Source organism: Phacochoerus africanus, chromosome 2 (genome assembly GCF_016906955.1).
Source record: "Phacochoerus africanus isolate WHEZ1 chromosome 2, ROS_Pafr_v1, whole genome shotgun sequence".
Lineage (NCBI taxonomy): Eukaryota > Metazoa > Chordata > Mammalia > Artiodactyla > Suidae > Phacochoerus > Phacochoerus africanus.
This window is the reverse complement of record NC_062545.1, coordinates 219,922,846-219,947,467: the sequence shown is the minus strand read 5'-3', so window position 1 is coordinate 219,947,467 and position 24,622 is coordinate 219,922,846. Positions and strand designations below refer to the sequence as shown.

Below are 24,622 nucleotides of genomic sequence, written 5' to 3'. Positions count from 1 at the left end.
TATTTCTGTAAGAAAAGGAAATTCCAGGTCAACTATCTACTTGGAACAATTTACAACCATTCCTACCACAACCCAGGGTGCATCAAGCTTTACTTCTTCATCAACTAGTCATCAGAAGTTGTAGAGGTCATGGCTGGAAGGGCTGTGGAGAAGCCAGAGAACAAGAGGTTCTCACAAGTTCTCACTTGCCAATGTCAAGTAAAGATTTTTTAAGTCATTTATTTATACTTTAAGCACTGACTGTAATATAAAAATAATTGCCCTGTCTCCATGTGAGTAAGAGAGATAAATTCAAACACCTCTAATTCAGTGGTTCTCAACCTGTGGCAACTGTGGCTTTCCAGGAGACATATAGCAATGCCTAGAGACATTTTTGTCACTACCGGCATAAAGGGGGTGCTACTGGGATCTACTGGGCAAAGTCCAGGGGTGCAGCTAAACATCCTATAATGCTCAAGAGAACCCCTCATCAACAAAGAATTCTCTTGTCCAAAATGTCAATAGGGTAAGGTTGGGAAGCCCTGCTATAGCTAGTAGAACAGTACATCTTGCTAGAGAATATAAAACAGTCCCCAACAGAAATAAAAACTTTCTAAGATATAAATATTAAATATCACTGTTTTTAAACACTGAATATGACTTCTTGTGTAGTTACTTGATGGCAACACACACATATGCACGCACACACTTACAGAGATTTTAAGCACTGTTACAACCCCCATTTTGTCTTTGCACTCTCCCTCAATAACTGCATAGAAAGAAGAAACAAAATGAATGAGTGGGTACTAGAAAATAGGGGGAGATGGGAGGAAACAGAAGGGAAAAATAAATGTAAATCCGTTCTCTGGATACAGACATGACATAACACTTCAGGTAAACAAAAGAGGCATCCAGCTGGAGCCAACAGTTTTATTGCCTTAGACATGAACATCATAAAATTTTCCGAAAGCTAAAATATAAGGTTTTGTTCCCTGGCTATCATAATCTACAGTAAACAAACCCAATACATGGTATACAGAAGGTTTTTCATTAAGCTGTTTCTAGAGTAAGAAGAAATATAATTGTGTGATCTTAAAAATTATTTCCACAGACTCATTGTGCTTCCACGGCCAAGAACAGAGCTCCTGAGCCTTTCACACAATGTACACACTTCGAACATGAACCTGAGTACAATTCCTGACAGCCTCCAATCCACAGCCATTTTATATTGCTCCCTATCAACATTATGAAGACATTTATAGAGCAGACTGTCTAAGCAGAAATCAGCCAGGCTATTGAGAACACATATTCTGGAACAAATGCTACCATCAAATTCACTGAGATATTAACTTATTAAAAGACAAAAATCTCAGAATCTCAGTGTTTGAAAGGGAGAAAAAAAATTACCTGTTGTTTTCGGAATCTTCTAACTAACAGTGACCAAAAAGTCACCTAATCTGTTCCTGGACTCCCTATCATCTCCATGTCACCCCAATGATAGAACTGACTTAAGAGTATTTCTTGGAGCTTACACCCACACTGTTTAGCTCTTGTGAACTAAGATAGATAGATAGATAGATAGATAGATAGATAGATAGATAGATAGATAGATAGATAGATAGATAGATAAAGATAGACAGACAGATAGGGATAAGAAAATATATGGAACCCATTATTTAAAAAAACCCTCAATTTCAAGAGCATGGGACTATGAGAGCAGAAACCTATTTATTCTCTTGAAACATGTCCTCATTGTTTTCTGTCTGCCTATCTTCAGGTCTGGAGACATATATACAGGTACGTTAATGGAAGTCTAACTTGAAACAACCTCTTAACCTTATCTTTTTCTCTTCAATGGCATCTGAATTTCTCCTAGACACATGGGAAGTAGGGCAACACAATAAACAGGGCAAAGGAGATAACAAGGTGTTTGGTAAAGAGGACTTCACTCCTTCTACTCATCTCTCCTTTCGCCCACTCCTCATGGAATTCAGGAGTACAGACACCATTTTTTTTATGACTCTACCTGCTATTTAACTTCCACCATGTCAGCCAATCTCATAACCTTGAATACTATCTATACATAGGTGACATCAAAATTGTATCAGTCTAGATTTCTCTGATCTCCAGATTCACCCAGGTAATCATACCACAGGCTCTTCAAACTTAAGTCTAAAACCAAACTCTGATGCTTCCCCAAACATTTTACCATCAACTCAGTTCAAGGTAACTCCCATCCTCCCAGGTGCCAAACCTTAGAGTCACTCCTGACATTTCTGTCTCCCACACTCCATATCTAATCCATTGAGAAATCCTGTCAGAGCTGGTTATGTTTATACAGCCAGAACCCAACTGATCATCCCAACTTCTACCTCTTGTCATGATCAGGAAGACCAGAGAGAAGGCTACTGCAATGATCCCAGTTATGGAAGTTTGGTCCTCCTGCTTCTACTCCTTGCTCCTCCTCAATATACTCTTCATATAGCATTCAATGATTATACAGAAACATAAAAGATCATATTACCCTCTACTCAAAACTATCTTTCATGGTCCACAGTCCCTAAAAAATCTAGACCCCATTTTCCCCCTGAATTCATCTTCTCCTTCATCCTTTTTCACTCATTTCTATCCACCCTAGACTCCTTGCTGTTTCTAGAAAATACCAGGCCAACACTATTGTCTCAAGGCTATTATTGCACTTGCTATTCTATTTGAAACTTTCTTCTCTCAGACATCTGCATTAGTTGCTATCTTTCCCTCTAGAGCTCTAAAAGAATAGGGAGTTTGAGGTCTGAGCTGTTCATTGCTGCATCCCTAAGGCCTGGAAGACTGATTTACATAAAATCAAGTTGCTCAATAAAGAGGTGAATGAGTGAAATACAGATAGTTATCAGGGACCTTTCTGTCCTACACTTTAGGATTACTTTTAGAGACCAGAGAGCATGCCCACCTACAATTAGATGAATGACTCAGTATTAAAATGTAAATAAACCAGGAGTTCCCCTCCTGGTGCAGTCGTTAACGAATCCAACTAGGAACCATGAGGTTGTGGGTTCGGTCCCTGCCCTTGCTCAGTGGGTTAACGATCTGGCGTTGCCATGAGCTGTGGTGTAGGTTGCAGACGCGGCTCGGATCCCGCGTTGCTGTGGCTCTGGCGTAGGCCGGTGGCTACAGCTCCGATTCGACCCCTAGCCTGGGAACCTCCATATGCCATGGGAGCGGCCCAAGAAATAGCAAAAAAGACAAAAAAATATATATATATATAGAAATGTAAATAAACCAAATAGTTAAATATTTAAAAATCTTTAAGTGAAACAAAAATTACACAAATAATTTTATGACATTTTCCATATTAACTAAATTTTATATCATGATCTCCTGAATTTTATATAATATCTATTAGTAAAAAATGAAGGAGGAAACAGAATAATTTATAAATGACCAGTACAATGTTTTATAGATATGTATGAATTCTGTATTTAAGAATTTTTAATCCCCTTCCCCCCACTGCAGACACCTTCAATTAAACCTATTCTAACCTCAGCTAAGTGAGAACTCAGCTTCCAAATTTCACTCCCAGGCACAGCTGTTTGACAAGTGCATCAGGAACCTGTCAAGACACTTTGGCAGCATCATTCCTTCAAAACACAATGGGCTTTGGAGGGGGAGGGGCAATCCCCTACTACTCACTGATGGTAATTATCAAGCCAATCTTTGGAGGAAATGTACAATCAGGCAATGAAAAAAAATCCTTTAATAAAACCCCTCCTTGAAAATAAATTATTGACCCTGCAAGTGGTCAAAATATATTCTTAATTTTGAACTAAACTGCCCACTGATTTACCAAGATCTATGTCCCTAACCCTGTAGTCCTTTGAATTTCATTTTTCTGAAGTTCTGAATTCAGGAAAAGTGAGTGACATAATTGTTGACTCTGATTTACTACCCCAAAGGAGTAGTCAATTAGAGTGATTTCTCCATGATTTGCTCAAATTATACACTTCCTTCCTTGCCTGGTTCCATCATAAAGACCGCATGCCATGGGCATAGCACACAACCAGGGTTACAATCGAAAGTTGGTCTTCTCAGGACATGATGGAGCAGGACCACACTGATCCAGACAACTCAAGTTGCTGGAGTACTCAGAAGTGGTGGGGCTGTTTCAGGAAATACTTATTCAGGAACAACTAGAGATAATTGTTATAAACTCGGTCCTTGCCTCAAGAATCTGAATACCTCTCACCTCAATTGACGATGTGGCTTGGGGCTTTCAGAAGGAAAAAACGGCACCTGTTTAATTGACACTTTATAACAACTTGTATCCTAGAACACATCCCACAAACACCTTCAACAAGTTTCAACAAGTACAGCGGAATTGCTTGAGATGGGCCAAAAGGTCAGGGCCTGAAACTTTATCAGCTTGATTATCTAAAGCCACTGGAAAGCACTCCATGTGTTTCAGAGAACAGGTAGACTTTCCACTACACAAAAGCAGCTTTGTTTCTGTATATGTGACACCTCCTAATTAGAATCAATGATTTTTTTTATTGTTGTTCCTGATAAGCTTGTTTGCTTAGCTTCATTTTTCTGAAACTCTTTAAACTTTTCTAGGAAGGGTGAATGTCAGCAGAACACTGAGACAAGCCTTGAACCAGGGCTGTGGTATTACATGATGTTTACAATTTGTCATCCTTGGGGGTAATTTTGCAAGCTTAAACACACTAAAGGAGATACTATAAAAAGCCTTAAATGAAAAGGCAGTTTCATTTTATTTGAATATATTTATGGAAATGGACCAAAAGTGTCCATAGAGGCACATTGTCATTTTTTCCTTTTGTGTGTGCCAGTTCATGACCAAAAGCAAGCATTCAGAGAATAGAAGAGCATTTATGACCACACTGTGGTATCAAATAAGTTACTTTATGAACAGATAGGGAATATTGTGTTTCAGGATCTTAGTAAAATAGCCCTTCACACCACATTTCTGTTCACAATGGTGGATCTCTCTGTGATTCATTTATGACCCTGCCCTTGATAATGAGCAGATCTCCCTCAAGGGTGAGTGCCTGTGGGACATGAAAACATCACACATACTCATGACTTAGAAAGATGATGAGCAGTGGGGAATTATGTACTAAGAACATGTAATTTGGACAAGGTGGGAAAAAGTGAGTAATTCACTTGAGATAACAAGAGTTTTCCCAGCAGTGGTGACTGTATGGTTATGGAATCCTTGGAGAGTAAATAAGAAAAAACTGGTTGGGCTGGGAAAGATTTAATAAGTTGAAAAGCAAGTTATAGAAGCCAGCACTGATAAGAAAAAAGAAATGGTCTTTAACAAAACCACTTTGATGAGACAGAGTGGCCACTCATGAAAAACTCAAAGATCAACACTTGAGTGTTTCTTCTTTTCAAGGAGATACAGAGAACCAAGATAAGTTAGGGGTGAAGCAGGAGAGGGATGTCTAGTTCCCTGCTACAGATACAATAATCTGTATGTAATGCCCTCCTGTGCACACATAAAGACTATACTTCCCAGCTTCCCTTGTAGTTAGCTAGGGTCATGTGATTGAGTTCTAGACAGGAATAAGAAATAAACCTTTGTACCAAGCTACTGAGATTTGGGGTTGTCTATTACAGAAGACAGATTATCTTAATATGTTCTAATAATGCTTCCTTGTTATCTTTTGCCTTTTCAAATATCATGTTATTGCCTAAGAGTATCTCTCATACCATTTTTTAAGCAGAATTTTTCAGGGATCTTCAAGAGCAATGGAAAATTAATTTGCTTTCAGATCAGAACACAGGATACCCAAAGAAAAAAAAAATGGCTGACCATATTTTCTGAGGTGTTGGAGGGAACAAACTGTGCTTTTCTTTCCTAGACATTAACTCAAAAATTTATTTGCCTATTTTTAACTTTTTATTATGGAAAATTTCAAACCTTCACACAAATAGAAAAAAATAGAATACCTCCATGTATTTATCACCTAATTCTAAAATATATGTATACACACAGATATAGATAAATTGGGTGATAGATGTGTGTGTGTGTGTGTGTGTGTGCGCGCACTATTATATGTTACTCTGATCACTGAGCCAGTACCTGATAGTACCTGAGCCAGGTACTATCAGTAGGACTCAAAGGTGAATAATGACCTTTGAGTATGTAGTCAAAAGAAGAGAATAAGAATCTCAAACTCTACAAATTACTTCACTCAAGAACTACAGTGAAGATTAAAGTAATCTAGTATCTTCGAATTTGTAATGCAATTATTTTCTTTTCCCTTTGATTACCCTGAAGAAGGTTCTTTCTAAGGGAGAGGTTTAACACTTTCTTCTTGGTAAAAATAGTAGCTACCATGGGAGGGCCGGTACACTGAATCTTTTCTCAGCCATTCACCATTTATACGTATGAATTTTATCTTTTCTGAGGTTCTTTCCCAAAAGCAAGCCTTAAATAGAAGAAGGGAAAAAATAAGGAGCAAAAGCATGGAGTCCTGAGGCAGCTTGGAAATTCTCAGGGCAAGAGACAGTAGGAGTCACCACAAACGTAATGAAAGACAAATTTCCATTTCAGAATTTTGTTTAAGGTGGAATTCCCCCCTCCCCCATTTTCCCTTCATCACAACTGCTCTTCTATCCCTAAATCCATTATCTTGGCTCACAAGGCACCATTTGGTAGTTTCATACTAGAAACCATTACTGGGAATGGGAAAAGAGAGTAGCAGAAGAGAAATAGTTTAGTTGTAGCAATAATTCTCATCCAAAGATGGACTAACCAGGACCAGTATCCATGCCTCATCTTAAAAATTAAAGTACTTTCAAATAAACATGCCAAAATACACAAAAGAAATTGTTCTAGAAATACAAGCCTGAGATGGAGCCTCATAAATTTTAAGAACAAGACCAATCAACATCCTATCTGGAACACTCTATAAACACCTAAGTCTACTGATGTTGGCTCCAGGCTGTGCTCTCTGGTCATACAGGCCTGACACTGGAAGGCTCAAACCCAGGTGAAGTGAGTGCTACTAGAGCAGGAAGCTCAAGTACAAAAGGCCAGGCTCCCTTTTCACTCAGCCTTTCCTAGTCTAGAGAAGCATGAGGCCCTGAGGTCTTCCCGATTGAATCATTAGGAATGGGTGCCATTTTGATGAGAACTGACTTAATGTGCACCCCTCTAACCACCTCAAACATTTATCTCTGCTCTGCATTAATTCAGTCTGAGCAGAAAATAATTCCAAAGTAAGTTTTAGCATTGTGGGTAAGGTGAGGGTAGTGTGGAAAGGGCTGATAGGTTCAGCATGACAAGCACTAGCTCAATCTTTGCTCTCAGTACTTTACTCTCTTTATAGATTATAAAAGGAAATATTTAACGAATGGAAGACTACTCATACACAGGATAGTGCACATGGCCTTTGTCCACATCTTAGTCATTCTACATAACTGATCAAATAGCCTTTGGTCTCTAGTCTTCCTCAGGTTTTTAATTTTGTTCTTTAAAGTCCATTACAAAAAAATGCTTTTATGTTGTCTCCATTTATGTGTTTCCCTGGTTGATCACTTGGCATAAGAAAAAATTATGTTTCATAGGATAGCTGCCAAGAGATATGCTTTAATGAAGAATGAAACTATAAACTTTAAGAGACAATGAAATTGTTTGGAGGAAGTCAAAGTTTCATTTCACATGCACTGAAACACAGTTCTTGCTACCTTAGTGATGTTGCCTCCTAAGATTTTGTTTTGTTTTGTTTTAACTGAATTTGCATTTGTTCTGGCTAGGTGTTAATTCTTTCTAATTTTCAAAACACCATTCCTGTTTGATAGTAAAAGTCCTTTGTTACTGGCCCAAGATAAATTTCCAGCCTCCCTTCCCACTCCTACCTAGTCTTGGACCATCAAACTACCTGGGAAGTCTTTCTTTCCTGGACTCTCATATCCCTGTGTTACATACTGTGGTCTCTCCACTTAAATGTCCTTCTTCCCTTTCTCTTCAAGAATTACAGTCTTCTTTCAAGAATTGCAGTCACTTCCTCTAAGATGCTACAGACATAGTTGGAAGCTTCTTCCCCTGTTTTCCCATTTTAAAATTTTGTGTATACTTATATCATAGCCCTTGTTTTATCACTGTGTAAATAAGTATTTTCACCACTAGAAGACTATGAGCTCCTTAAAAGAATCTCCCATTTACTTCTATACCCACCCACCCATTCCACCTTCAACTTTCAGGACAGAGCATGGTGCATGGCTTGTATTCAGTGATCAAATGAATGAATGAACATGCAGTGATCGGTTGGACATATCAGTGCATATACAATTTAAGTAGAATGACTACACTCCTAGTTTTTCCAGAACAAGCCTGGATTACACTGATATTCCAGGGGAAAAGAAATCCTTTCATTCTCAAAAGTGTCCCAATTTGAAAATAAATTTTATGCTCACCCTAAGTTTTGAGCATGGTGGAATTACTGATGTGCATTGTCCCTGCCTTCCCAAACCAGTGCATCTCCTTTTCTAGTTTCTCAATAACTTTTCCAATTAATCATTTAAAATTGTTTTCAAAATTCAAAATAATTAGTTATTATCTCTACTCAAATCCAGTATCCATGGCCCAAGAAAATAAAGATACTGTGCTGCAAAATAAGAACACAGGTTTCATTCTATTTTCTCACCAAATTCCTATCTATACCAACCTTCCACATGAGTGATGACACTTATTAAACCAACTGATCTCCAATGAGGCTGCCAATAGTTTGTGGAGATGGAAAATCAAGCCTGCTCATCCAGGTTCTGTGTTTGTCAGCCACACATCTACTGCTCAGGATTAAAACATTCACTGTCTTATTGATAGTTTAGAAACCCTGACTCAGTAATTACAGTAGAAACTAATAAATTTGATGGGAAAAAAATTAACATCTCTCTTCCACATCATTCTACCCAAAGCTTAAAAAAAAACCCTTCTGAAAGATGAAAGATAATCAGACTACCTCTTTTATGGAAAAATAAGTGTGTTTGGTCTTTTACTCTACATACTCAAATTCTATTTGGACTCAAAGATGTCTACCTAACTCAAAGAATAGGTAATCAAGAAATATCCCAAAGGTCACAAAAGACATTTCTATTAAATTGTCAAACTAATTTTCCACACTGATGCAGACTGATTGAACTAAGATACACTTTCAAATATACATATGAACAAACCTCAAAAGATCTGAAATGTATTTCTTTAATCAGATCACTTATGAAAAAGATTTCCATAATTTTTTATAATTTAAAAACATTATTTTGGGGTGTGAAATTAGAGAAAAAACCCAAAATGGATATGAACTAAAAGGAACATTATTATGTAGTTAATAATTTTGGCTAAAGCCTCTAATATTTAACCTCTTAGGGGTTTCTCTCTTATCTACTGTTTTTCATAAATCCTAGAAGAACAGGACAAAGAAACATAAACCACAATTTGCTTTGAAAGGTTTGCCCAAATCTGCTACGAATTTATTTCCAGGACAAAGTTCATGAAAGGCCAGTTCCCCAGGTAAAGTGGATTAAATGCCTTCAGGGAAATAAAATTAAACCACTACCAAATGGAAGGTTTCTAAACTGTGTTTCGGGATGTGAAATTCAACTTGACAGATGCCTTATAAACTGTGGCCAATGCCCCATTTGATGAGGCTTTCTGTGGTTTTGCTTTTACCTATACTAGCGGGTTTATAATTTATGGTGGCATATACATGTCTACACTATGTTGGATATGTATATACACAGATAAATATGCCTTTTATCTCTTTCTTAGGTAAAACTGTTGAGGAAAAAATATTGTGATTTAGTTGTATTTTTTAAAATCATTGAGTTTGCATTAAATATCTGACAGACTAATGCCCTGTGGGATATGATTTGGAAGCTATGTTCTTTCTGATCTTTACCAGATGTTTCACTGGTGGTATTTCAGCCTCAAGAGAAAAAGAGGATATTAATGTTAATTTTATTTATTTAATCACATCAGGAAGATTTGATAAAAGAGAAAATTCAATATTTTGGTAATCTACCAACTCTTCAGAAATACCAATAGTAGCAAAAATGTTTTGAAGATCATTTTATATTAAAAGCAGAAAAGCTGCATTGTAGTTGGAAGGGAGAACATTCTATCTTATCTTTAAAAATAGGAACAATGTGACAGATTTGTCAGTTCCACTTTTAACTCAAAAGGCAAAGAGGTGGCAATGACATTCATTACTCAGCACAGCCTCACCCCAATTTTTAACTATTAATTGGAGAGAAAGCACTCAGAATACAAAATGGACAATCAGTGGAAAGCCTTCTGCCACTCACTACCAGTGTTACTCTGTTATCTTCTTCTCTTTTGCCTTTAATTACATTTCAAGGGAACACAAAATTACCCTAATCATCATCAGGACATTGATGATAATGAAGATGTACTCACTACTAAACACTGCCTCCCTCCCGACACCTTAACTGAAATGACAAGGTAGGCTTTCATCTCTCTAGAGTTCAATGTCAGAATATGGAAGTTTTTAGAGCACTGGTTCTCACCCTACTGTACTTTAGAATCACCTGGGAAGCTGCACCCCTGAACAATTACACCACAGACCATGATAGCTTTATAAAATACTAGGTATGAGTATTTTATAAAGCTATTCAGGCAATTCCAATGTCAGGCAAGCTGAAGAGCTACTGCCATGGAGTAGGTAGGCAATGGCCAAACAACTTGCTGATCTTAGAAAAATTACTTAATTTCCCTAAGCTTTTTCATCCTCATCTGAAAAAATAGTATGAGTGGAAGGGAGAGTGTCTACTCATTGATTTTTTTCATTTATTTTTAGATAAAAAATATACTTATAGTTATGAAATATTTTAAACAGGCAGCAAAGCATAGAAAATATCATGATACCTATGATATCTATATCAACACTACCAAGCAAAAAAAAAATCAATATTTTCCCATGTTTGTTTCATTTCTCTTACCTGTTGAGTAAAAGATAAAGCAAAATCCCCCACATTCCCTATCTTCCTATTTCTTCTGTCTCTATAAATATCTACTTTCCTAAGGTTATAGTGACCACATTATTTTATTGTTTAACCAAATAATTATGTATCTATAATAACTATATAATATTGCTCAGCATGTTTAAATATACATAAATTATATTATACTGTATATGTCCTTTTGCATTTAATTTTTTCATTCAACATTGTTATCTATTTAATCATGTTGGTATCTACCTACAGATATATAAATTTATATATGGTTCATTAATTTTAAATTTCTTTATTTTATATCATTAGGTATAAATCACAATTTGTTGATTTACCTTATCTGTGGACAGACAGGTTATTTATATTTTTTAAAAAACAGAGGAGCAATAAACACCTTTTTGCATGTCTCTCTGTTACCATATACAAGAGTTGCTCTAGGGTAGACACTTAGACATGGTTTTGTTAATAGGCTCATCTTCGTGTTTGCTAGATACTGTCAAATTTTCTTCCAAAGTGGTTACACTAATTTACTCTTGCTAGTAATGTTAAAGCATTCCCTTCTCCCTACCCTCCAATACTTGACATTATGGGAACATGCTAATTGTTGCCAACACAAAGGTTGCAGAGTGGTAACAAATAGTTATGCTTTAGAGATATTTTCCTGAGGTCCATTCTGGGACATATAATTGTGGTCACCACATCAATACCAACTCTTATCAAAATAAAAAATAATGTGAAAAAAAAAACCTTCTTTCACGTTTTACAATGAATTTACTTCTCCTCAAGAAATATCTTACATGACTAAGGCTGGCCCATAAACTCATAAATCAGACCATAAAAGAAGAATGGGGACATGGCCCTGGCTGTGTATTTATTTTCTTGTATTCCATAATCCAATGTTACTTAAAAAGCAATGGCCTAATATTCAAGCCAAGGCAAATACTGTGGATTTTGCCAGGCAAAATGCCTGTGGAGAAATGAGTCAATTCATACAAGATTCAAAGCTGTCTTTGGTCAGTGACATTTTCATGAAAATCTGTGGGTGGGTAAAAGTTTTTCAAAATTCCTTTTTGCTATTGGATAGAATTCATCCAGGAAAAATAAGCAAAATTTAAGTGTCAACCCACATTCCCCCTAACTCTCTTATTAACACTCTCTAACCTCCCAGCATAACTGCTTATATTGTGCATAAAGGCAAGCTATCAGTGTTTCTGATCCTGGCAACAGAACCTTGTCCCTCTGCTCACTCTGCTCACTCTGCTCTGATCAGATAGGCTTTCTCAGGAGAAGTACTGGCAGAAAGAGCATGCCTGATCTCATTCAGAACACAACAAAAGAACCAAGGCATTGCACACTCTTCAACTTCATGGCAAAAAGACCTATGGTAAAAACATGCACAGTGTGCACCCTGATGGAACCATTACTATGACTACTGTTAGGGATGGTTAGTGTACATCTACAGTTCTGGGTTAGACTTTATGTTGTCCTTTTAGGAACATGAAATAGGTGTTTGCGAAAAAAACTAATTCTAAGGTTCCATGACTTGCTCTGATTTGAGAATTTGAAATCTTATTATCTCAGAAAAATGTAACAGAATTCAGCAAAATTATACCTGGGAATGTTCAAAAATTTTGATAATTCCAAGATTCATCAATGTTGAGGTTGGTCTAAGTGCAGGAAGATCCAAACAGAATGACAAGGCACCTACGAATTGTTTTATTAATAGACAGAAGTGAATGGACTCAGGTACTTTCAATATAATATTGCCATATCCTAGGTTCTGACTTAATTGAAATCTGTCTATCTCCCTGCTGAAGCCTTTAATTCTCAAAGCCTTTGCCATTGGCTGGGAATATCACTATAATCAAGGCCAAGAGAAAGAGAGCAGCTTATTCCACAGAAGCAATAAGAATGATATCTACAGAAGGGTGGAGTTGTCTGGGTGGGAAAGAGAAAAGCAACCATTCTCTTCTTCCAGTAAGTTCACCAAATAATAAATTAACAATCCTCCCCCAGTTCTGCCACCTAGAATCCTGAGTGATCTGATTCCCAGAGTTCTGGGTAAGGAGTTAGAGTCAGAGATTCTGAGAATGCATTCTCTCATGCATGAAATGGAATTTGGCGTCAAGGGAGGACACCAGTGGTAGTCTCTTACTGTAAGCAGGCTGTCACTGAATAGCCCTTTCACACACCCTCCTTTTACCATGACTTCCAGAAGCTCATTGTGCTGCCCGTAGTCATGGTCACCAAACACAATTGGGTCATCACATCTTTCCTGGGTCAAGAAGCTAAGTGAGTGACAATGATGACTAACTCTAACTATGGTCCACAGAAAATTAATAGCAATTTAACATACATAAAGCAAAAGTGGACTGGGTCTTATAATTTAAACTGCCCCTAGCCTTTACAGCATGTGACACAGCCACAAAAACCAAAAGATCACTTCATGTCTCCAAAAGAAGAGTGTGGTCATTTTACTTGGCAAGGATCTTGAGCTTTGAATAACTACCATCCACTTCCAAAGAAGTAAGAGATGAAACATTTCAGTATTAACAGTTCTTTGTATCTGGATTCCAAGAGTGTAAAGAGTAGTTTTGCAAAAGGCAGAAAAATACATATTTTTCAGATACGTATCCACATTAAGCACAATGTCTTTTCTCTGTGGACTACAGCTTGAGAGGACTGCTAAACTTCCACAGCAAAATTACTTGCTGCTAGGGTTAGCTATAACCCTACAAATTAAGCAGATGACATGCAGCAATATAATAGTTCTCAGAAGACACAATGCTCATGATATGTATGTTTTATATGAAAATGGATATCTTCTTGCTAAAAATATACAGTCCTAAGAGAACTGCAGCAGTAGTCAACCCCTAAGAAACTGTTTTGTACAAATATATTTGCACTATAACATGGAACTTAATGCTTTGTGGGTCTAGATCTGATATGCTATTTGATTCAGCAATCTAAATTTTGCAAAGATTCTATCTGGAAGTAGGGAAAGGCAGACTAGGGGAGAGAGAAATCACCTCCCATATCCATCTTGAATAATACCACGAAATGTTATGCAAAGGCCTGCAAACATTCATCTCTCTTTCACTTAACTATTTCTATTTTTAATAGTCATCATGCACTTTAGGAAAAATCAACTTTATAAAGTTATATGCCTTTTCAAAATCTAGGAAGTTGGAAAATGGGGAGATACCATTGCACAAAAATTAATTTTGCAATGCAAAAATATTTTTTGGATAATTTAAGCCTTTATGTTTATTTCAGTAAAGCCAAATCCAGAAAACTATTTTCAGCCAGGATTAGTCAGAACTAAAAGGTTGGCCTGTTTTCCTTCAGACACTGAATGGCTTTCTTGCATTCAATAAGCCGGTATGTTCCAAACAGAGTAAATGGAATTGCCTTCAATTGCTTGTCTCTTCCTGGCATTTTTAATGTAGAACCTTACTGACAGAGTAAGGTTTTTATTGGCTGGAATGTAATTATTCTTTTCACTCATATAACCTAGCATTCTCACAATGCATCAGCTTCAAGTTTCCGTTAAGAAAAATCACAACATGGGGCATAATGTAACGACAAGAAATGCAAGTTCATTCCACCAGAAATTCTAAAACTCTTTTAGAAACACCTATTGGATGGTGGAAAAGTGCTCTAATACTTGCCTTACAACTATCACCTGTTTGGTTTGCTCTTACATGAATCCAACAATGTGGCCAATTCATGATGAAGCAAAAACACGACCCAGATTGTTCATCATCAAGACACTACAGAAAGAAGGGACATTAGCTGGTGGACCACCATCTATATAGAAGTTCCTTTTCAAAATGATTTATATATTTCACACATTTAGTGACCTGTAGCATATTCAATTCCAGGGAGTACGTACAATTCTCAGATTTTAACTCTAAAAGAAATATTCCTGTCCATCTAAACTAATATAAAACAGATGCTCTTATTCTTCTACTAGTTAAGTGAGCTGTCTGAGATTATGCAAAGCCACCCTGGACCCCAAGGGTAATATCCTGCTTATAAACCCTGAGGGTTTCTGTTAGGTGTGAAATGGTTGTGCAACCATTTGAGAGTTATATTATTCAAAAATAATAAATTTTGCCAAGAAACAGAGATAGTTCCAGGATTGATGTTGTGAAAGTGGAAGGCAGGGAGAAAGAAACATCATACCCACTTCCTTCAACACCTAAAGCACAGTCCATTCCGGGTCCTACACATTTCCACCAAGTTCCATCTCTTTAAAGTTCAATAAGATCCTGTGAGATTCTGTTCCTGCTCCTGAGGTATCCTTGAGTGTTTTCATGCTGGTTATAAATCATTAACTAGTCTCATAACCTTGAAGTACGCAGTATGCAGTATGCAGGCATGTGGGTGTATGCAGCAACATTTTTACTAGCCAAGTTGTTAAGTGTGAGTTCCTGTCCAAATATCAGAACCACCTCTCTAACCCCAATACTCACCCAGTTATTGGAGGGAAAGGAAAATCACTGAATATTTACTTTGGAAAAGAGCTAAAGCTTGCTGGTGGTGCAGTGTGTGTTCCTCTGCCCTGCACACTTCAGCAACTTCAAGTTGGTGTCTAGTGGGAATCAATTTTCCAAGATTTTGGACAGTGTGGCAGATGAACCTCCCTCGCTCATGTACACGTGCAGGAGAGAATCTAGAAATGAAGGGATACCCCAGCCACTAATAAGTAAAGAAACCTTTCCCTTCCTCAGGCTGAAGAAAAGTCAAATCTCATGGACACCTAGACCCCCAGCATTCAAACTCCATAAGAAAAGGCCCCCTGACTTCCGGTTGCATTTGGAAAACCACATGCACCTTCAATGAACTCCCGTGGGCTTTAGGAGACTCACCGAACACTTATTGGGCTTCTCTCCGGAGTGGACTCTCATGTGGATGAGGAGTTTATAGCGGGCATTGAATGGCTTGTACCTTCTAGGACAACCTGCCCAGAAGCAAGTGAAGTCCTCCCCTTTGCGCTGATCTATATGAATCTTCTCGATGTGCCGCACAAGTTCCTCCTGCTGGTCATACAAGGCACTGCAATCAATCCAACGACAGCAGTGCTTGCTCCCAATGTCATCCATCTCCCCATCCTCGTCCAGGGCTGCCTGTGTGAGGGCCAATGGCAGGGCGTGGTGGATGAGCTCCGGGTGGTGCAGGTGCGGATGGGCGTGGTAGGGAGGCGGGGGCCCTTGGGGCGTTGGTGGCAGAGGAGGCAGAGGAGTTGCCGGGGGCAGATCCAGGGTGCCACCCGGGAAATCATCCAGGCGTTCAGTCTTAAGCAAGCTGGCTGGCTGGCCTTCAGGGTCCGGCAGGCCGTGCTGCACTACCATGTTGTTGACCAAGCTGGGCTGGAGGCCACCGTGCTCCAGCTGCTGCATGCGCTCATACTCTAGTGCACTGTCCTCACCGTAGGCTGGGAGAGCCTGGCCGCTGCTGGCCACCCGCACACCCTTCTGGCTGCTTGGCATGGAGCACGGCTGGGGAATACAGCTGCCACGCACCCCTAGGAAATGCCCATAGACCTCAGGCTGTGGCGACATGTTGGCAGGGGAAGCCCTCGACCCATTGATGTAGGCAACCAAGGACGTGGGCGAGGTGCGGATGATGGTATTGAAGTCTATTCCAATGCCATCAGACAGCGGGGACAAGGAGAGCGCTCTCTTCCTGGAGCGGGCCGAGTGGGACCTGGCAGAAGAGTGCCGGGGACTAGGGTAAGGAGAGTGGCTATTTTCCATCCCAAAAAGGTAGGATGGCAATGAGTTAGAGACACCATTGCCAGACATGGCTGTCCCAGGAGGAAGGCTAAGGAGGTCCCCTAGATCAATGCCATTCTGAGAGCTGTGGTTGGAGGAGAGCGAAGGGAGAGACCTGTAGCCCTGAGACCACTCTTGTTTCACGCTCAAGGCCGAATGACTTTCTGTCAGACTCAAAGTTGAGGACTCCAAAGACTCACGGGAAATAAGGGACCTGGAACAGCAGCCAGAAAGAGGGAAAAAAAGACAAACATTTTAGCAGGATATGGATTGCTTAAGAGCTAAAAGAACATTGCATTGACAATCCCTTAAGTATTTCCCCTAATTACATTCTAGGCTAAACACACATTCTTTGGCTAAGATAAAACACCAGGCTTTTAGTTCCAGGTAAATAACATTTTACCAAGAAGAACAATAAAGGCTAGCACTCACTGGAATGATGAAACAAAAGATCTATTGTTATAAATAATCTTAATACTTTAATGATAATAAATAGTCCAATAGTCCTTGTTTTATCTTTTAAAATTTTTTTTCTTTGCTTTTTATGGCCGCACCTGTAGCATATGGAAGTTCCCAGGCTAGAGAGTCAAATCAGAGCTGTAGCTACTGGCCTACACCACAGCAGCACAAGAGCTGAGCTGCATCTACGATATATACCACAGCTCACAGCAATGCCAGATTCTTAACCCACTGATGGAGGCCAGGGGTTGAACCTTCATCTCCATGGATACTAGTTGGGTTTGTTACTGTTGAGCCATATGGGAATACACTGTTTTATTTTTAAAATGGGAATACACTTTGTTTTATTTTTAAATATCTCTTTTTTTTTGTCTTTTGTCTTTTGTCTTTTGAGGGCCACACCTGCCATATATGGAGTTTTTCAGGCTAGGGGTCCAATTAGAGCTGTAGCTGCCAGCCTACACCACAGCCACAGCAACAAGGGATCTGAGCTGTGTCTGCCACCAACACTGCAGCTCAGGGCAACACCAGATCCTCAACCCACTGAGCAAGGCTGGGGATCAAACCCGTGTCCTCATGGATGCTAGTCAGGTTCACTACCTGCTGAGCCATGACGGGAACTCCTATTTTTCCATACCTTTTTTTAATGTAGTGGAAAAAGTTAGAGACCTTGGAATAATTATTGAAACTTGTCATGGCAAACCCAATAAAAAAGTATTTATTAAGCACCTACTGTCTGTAGCACACTACAAATAGGCATTGCAAGGAACACAAGTCTAAACAGAGTTTCAGCCCTTGACTGAAATGTATTTGGTGAAAACATAAACCCATGCTCCAAATCAAAGGGTCATCCAGGCGACCTGTCAATAATTTCACAAATTTGTTTTACTGATATTAAGGAATTTTGATTATTTCTTTAAAAGATAGCAATTTACACTATCAGTACTCAGTCACAACATCAAATTGCCCCCAAAATAAAGTCCGTGTGTGTGTGTGTGTGTGTGTGTGTGTGTATCCCTGTGTGTATATAGCTATAATTTATAAGAGAGTAACAGCCTGAAATCAAGTCATATTTGGAATTATGCATTTGGGCTGTGCAGGCTTTAATCACATTTGCTAATTTTGGATTTTCCATGAGCTCTTGTCCTCAAATCAGAGCATATTTGGACCAAGAGCAGATCATTTGCTTTTGGTACTTTACTTTTGCAACAATTCTTCTGTTCTTCTTCCTACCTTTTACAAAACATGCCTCACATGTCACACTATTTATCTGCATATCAAAATGCTTCGTAATGTAGTCTGGCCACTTAAAAAATTCGTTTTGTATTACTATGACATCATTGTCTTAAAAATCACTGAAGAGGATTTCTCTGGTGGCCTAGTGGTCGGGGATCTGGCATTGTCACTGCTGTGGTGTGGGTTCAATACCTTATGTGGGAAATTCCACATTCTGTGGGTGCAGCTAAATAAATAAATAAATAAATTTTAAATTTAAAAACAATAATTGAAGAGAAAAGCTATACTCTTTGGATGGAAAATTGTCACAAACAGGCTAGACATAATTCATTGTACTTCCCAACTCAGGTATAGAGGAGAAAAACCTGAATTTTTTTATATGCACTTTTTTCGAACAAAAATATTAATCGAAACAAAATACTATACAGATGTCCATCTTTCCGGAATGAGTCTATTTACTATTTCCAGCTGTTAAACAGTAACCTGTTGCAAAAGAACTGAGGGAAAAACAGAAGCCTTCTCACTCCATCTGTTCCTTTTACTTCTTTTCACAACACGGAAGCCAGGAACACTGTTTCCTACCGCATGAGAAATTATCAAGAAAACATCTCGGCTCTGAAATGTACAGTATAAGGTGATAGATAACACCACTGTCAATGTGGTGTTTCCATTGAGTGAAGTAATGTTTGCCAATGACAAACACAGTAGGAATTTACATCCAGTTGTCCTTGACACAGATTTTTTCTCTGTCCAGATCCTTATATTCAGGCTAAAGTTCTTTTGTAAGCCCCAAAGAGGTTTCTGAACCATCTATTTTTTAATTCCCTGGAGACATGTTCAATCATTTTCCCAGCACATCTGCAGCATGTACCTATCCCTGCAGATCTCAGCTAAAGACTCCAGGTGATTTGATGTCAAGGGCCTTTTGGTCCCTTCCCCAGCGAGATTCAGGAATCTCTTTCTGCCCAAGCCAAATCAGTAGTTGTGTCATATATAAGGCAAAGACACTTGACTTTGCTTTACACCTTGAGAATGAGACAGTTTATACAGCATTCTCAACTGGTGCATCTGCCTGGCCACTGTCATACTGGAGCATTTCAGATTTTTAAGCAATGAATAGCAGGCAAAAAGTATTTTATCCACCTGCATATACTTTGCCCTTGAAATTACATTATTTGGTTTGAGGGTAGTCTATAGTGAGACATGTTCATTTGTTCCACTGTCAAGAGATGTTTCTTATTTTTCTCAAAATACACATAAGTATGCCTTAATTTAAATGTGAGCATAACCCCCTACAGGTACATTCCTTAACTCCTTGGACATCTCAGTTTTCTAAGACAGTTATCATATATTTTTCAGAAAGCAAATTCTATATTCTATTCACTAAGGCAATAATATGAATAGAAAACTCTCTCTTCAATCTTGAACCCTTAATAAAAACAAAACGTCAACAAACGCCCTTAGTCTAGTGGCCCACCTCCCTATTGTGCAATTACCCAGATTTTTCAATATTTCAAAGTTTTAAACCATGAAACCTACATCAACGACAGTAACTCTCAGTAAAAGTCCACTTTCTAGAGAAATTATACACTGTCTGTACTGAGCCTTAAACATAGCTAACTTCAGACATTTTTGTGTATTATCTTCCTTAATAAAATTCAAAATCCTTCAATAGGATCATTTTTATCTCCCCCAGTACCCACCAGAGTGTTAGATAAATAATAAGTTTTCCCCAAAAATGTTGATTAAGATGTGTAATCAATCAAGATAATTATAACCATCTTTTATAACTTAAAATATATTTTTGCTATGTATTACCTCATTTAATACATCCTGGGAAGTAAACTGGATGTTTAAAATAACCTCTATTTTACAAAGAATAAAACAAAGGTTCTGTGAAATTCCTCCTAGGGACACCAAAAAAAGGACCAAAATCCTTATCAAAGTACAGATAAAGCCACATTTGATAGGCAGTCACTTAGCTGGATCACATATATCCTCCACTGTTTCCCCCACATCATAACCCAGATGTGGTCCATAATGCTTTGCTTGATTGAAAGACCTGGTGTAAGAGGCTTAAAGGCACATAAGCAACAACTAGAACCCACATTTTCTATTATTTTTCTGCAACAATATGTTGAATGATTATGAAAGTTTCCAAAGAATTCTTGCCTATAATCTCTGCTGCTACCCACACCAAGCCTATGGGAAAGAAAGTGACAATGGGCTCTGATTCTATCACAATACTGAGAAAAATCTCCATTTCTGTATGTTCATCTGATCCTAAGCATACTATTTCTGGTGACTGGTTAGTTTGGAGCTATATGTAAAAGAAATATAATTCAAACAAAATAAAAGAAATATGAAAAACTCAGAAACCACCAGTGAAATAGGTTAAGATGGTTCATGAAGAAAGAGCTCAGTAGCTCTCACGGGCCATAAGAGCTGTGATAACCAGAGTTCTCAAGGATCTGATGTTGCTACAGCTGTGGTGTAGCTTGCAGCTGCAGCCTGCTTCCATCCATGGCCTGGGAACTTCTTTTGGTGAGGTCAAAAAAAAGGAGCGGCATGATGACCAAGCTGATTTGCTTGGTTCAAGGCCAATCTCAAAAGAAATGCTCATTTATAAATGACAAGGAATTCCTCAAAATGATACTCAAGAGAATGAATATATATACACATTCATTATATATATATATATATATATATATGCAAATATACATACATACATATATATATATATATCATGAGTAAGATGTGCAATAGAGTTGAGCCAATAAAGTATTACTCACAATACTGAAATAAAGGGAAACAAGTGCCCAGTAATAAAAGACTAATAAAAATTAGTTTTATTTATATTCTTCTAAATAAAAATGGAATCTTGGACAAGAAGTCATTATATGATGCTAAAGATTTTTTTTTACTACCAAAGATGATTACAAAACAAAGTGAAAACAGGTATTTATAATACTACATAAATTATTATCAATTTGATGGAAAGGTAAAACTATGCTTATGGTGCATATGTTTGCATACAGCTAAAAGGATGTATTTCAAAATTCTACCCATGGCTGCCAATGAGTGGTAGGATTCAGGATAACTCTTATTCACTGTCTTGTGCTTTTGTGTATTTTCTACAAGGAATAAAAATTACACAGATAATCAGGAAAAAGCAATAAATTTTATAGCTTTTCATAGGGTGGCCATCACTCAGATTGAACAGCTCACGCTCTCACCCTGCCTTCCACCTTAACTTCCCCACCCCCAGGGCATTCCCTGGATAAATAAAACACAAAGCTGATTCTCTCTCCAGTTTCTCTTTATCTCTAGACAGCAAAATGCCTTCAAGTTGAACTATTGCATCGTATCTTATCTCTTCTCTGATGGAACACACAAACCAATTTAAGCGTCACAAATAAATGAGACCTTTCTAAATTGCTAAAAGTAAATTCAATACTTCACCAAGACACTTCCCAACTAATTCCTGTTTCTTTCCTCATCTTGCAAAAAATTATTTCCATAGAAGGGCTCACAGAATACACAGTCAAACATATGTCAATGCATCTCTATGATGTTGTCTTTTAAGGATAGAAAATTATGCTAAGGAATCAAATATGACAGAAAACACCGAGCTAATGACCCTTCCCTGGCCAACCCATGAAAGGGACTGCATTAGATGCATGACTAGAGCAGCCTGTGCCCTGCCTACCTTCAATTTCTCCATTAATTATGACTCTCTGCCTTCAAGGCATGAGCCGGACTTGCCACCGACAGGAAGCTGAAAGCTTCCCAATGACACCTACCCTACCAGTACGGTTAATTTTACATGCAATACTCAGCAACTCTGAGGAGTCCCTCAAGGCATAATCATCAATGGGTAAATGACAGTAGCAGCTTCCCATTCAAAAAAAAAAAAATGTCAGGTGAAAAACAAGTTTCCATCTCATGAAAAAGTTGGCATAAAAAAATAATCCAGGAACTGTGATTTCAGTCTCGAATAGCAGCTAGGAGGACAGTGCAGAGAGACAAAAGGAGAAAAGAAAAATCAGAGGAACAGAGGAAAAGGGAGGAAGAAGAAGAAGAAACAGGATCCCAGAAGTACAAGGCATCTCAGTACATTCTAGCCCCCTAAGATGAGGAAGCAGAGGTCCGGAGAGTCAAACTCCTTTGCAACATCACAGTTACAAAAAAACCAGGACAAAGGTAAAAACTTGGGATTACATCTCTCTAAGAAGACTACTTATAAAAGATGAAATAATTCATTTCAAACATAGAATTAGACCTTACACATTGCACAGTATTTTGGTTTTATGTCCCCTATAATATCAACCCTGAGAGATACAAAAATTTTTCTGAGAAGGTAATTTCCCTATTCAGTTATCTCCCATGGAGATAGACATACTACATTTATCAGACCTATTTATTCTGGCACCCAATCAGACATTGGAATGTTATGTAACACTCTAACATGAAAGTATGTCTTTCCAGACACATCATAAAGTCTTAAAATCCATGATTTCTATCTTAACTTTTTCTACCATCTTCCTAATCTTCAACGATTAGTTTTTATGGGAGTAGTTATTTAAGATACTTGGGTAAATGGGTGAATGTGTGGTTGGATGGATAGACAAAACAGGCGATAAAGCTGCCTCAGGATACTGCAACATATACCCTGAAAAACTAGCAACTAAGATAGATGTACAAGGAACATCTCATCTTTCCAGTTCGTGATATGACCTGCTTTACCAGGAATCAACAGATTACCACACTGGTATTTAGCTACTGAGGCTCCCAAAATCTCAAAGTGGGCATTAATTTCACTCATACCATAAGAAAAGCAGGTAGTAAACTATTCTTCCCAATTAAGATGATGTTATGGCACACAGAGTTTCGATATACATTCTCCCACAAAGCTCAAATTAAAAGAGCTACTTGAGTGAGAGAGAGAGTGTGTGTGTGTGTGTGTGTGTGTGTGTGTTAATGGGCATGTGTTCAGGAAGGAAAGGGGAAAATACTCATAGGTGTGATTATACCATAAGAAGGGAGGGGAAAAAAAAAGTAACTTGAGACCTGGTATCTGAAGGAGGTATATTCAGGTTGGCTGCATTCATTGCCCTCTGTAAGCTAGGACTGATCTGGTTGCATGCTGTAGAGACCTGGCTTGCTGGAGGTGAAATGGGTCCCAGTCGCTGAACCATCATGGGACTGCTGGTGACCACTAGATTGTTGCAGCTGCCTTTTCCAATGGACTTGCACTGAGGCCCAAAGCCAAGAGCCCCTAAAAACAAATGAATCAGGTTAGCTTTCATGTCCCTTACATCAGAAATCAGTAAATACACATATGTGCACGCTTAAATCAGGACTCATCTTTAAAGAGAGTCCTTGGATCATCTTCTTAAAAAAAAAATTTAGCATTAGTGATCCAAAATGCTTTATCTAATTCCAATGAAAAAATCCACAATGCTGCAATAGAAATCCCTTCTATAATCACCACTCATAAAATATGCTTACATTTTGCTCCTTCTATATAGAAGTGTACAGTTATATTAAGAATCATATTTCATCATCTCTTTACCTAAAGGGTTAAGGTGGTAAATAGATGGGACTACTTATATCAAACCACGTTTTTTCTCTAGAATAGCTAATAACTTGAATCACCCAGCAAGGAAAGTTGACACTGCTGAAAAAACTTGTTTAACTGGTTCACTTCACTTCAAATCTGGCCTTCCAAAAAGCCTCTTTAAAAGGATACAGTCTGGCTGTGTCCCTCCAATCATTATTTTTCCTCTTCACCCCAATACATTGTCGCTGGACTTACAGTTTTTCAAAAAATCAGAATCAAAGAGCCACAAACAAAACACTCATTCTAAAAGTTCCATGGTAACCAAATTTGACAAAGATTTTTCATTGCATCAGCAGCAATCTTCAAGTGTAGTAAAATTTGGTTTATGTCCAGAGAGGAAAGAAAAAAAAACAACCCACAAGAATCTGTGCCGTTACGGAAAAATGAAAAGCAAAGAGGAGAAAGGTAAACACTGCCATGACTCATTTATTTAAAAAAAATAAAAATAGTGGTTGAATCATTCTAGACATTCTTTTTACATGGATATACTTTTTCAAATGTTTTTTGCAAACTACCTGGTCAAGTCTCAGTGACTGTACATTCTGTT

General features: G+C 38.1%; 1 protein-coding gene across 3 annotated transcripts in view; it reads right to left on the bottom strand.

The window, feature by feature from the left end:
* Positions 1-24,622, bottom strand: part of GLIS3 (GLIS family zinc finger 3) — a 486,532-nt gene that overhangs the window by 304,984 nt on the left and 156,926 nt on the right. For 2 of the 3 annotated variants that reach the window (XM_047767694.1, XM_047767695.1), the window contains exons 3-4: positions 23,523-23,730; positions 15,852-16,971 (exon numbers count right to left, since the gene is read on the bottom strand). In XM_047767694.1, the coding sequence (XP_047623650.1) occupies positions 15,852-16,971; positions 23,523-23,730 (1,328 nt within the window). The remainder of the gene's footprint in view (positions 1-15,851; positions 16,972-23,522; positions 23,731-24,622) is intronic. The other variant, XM_047767696.1, reaches the window with a different exon arrangement.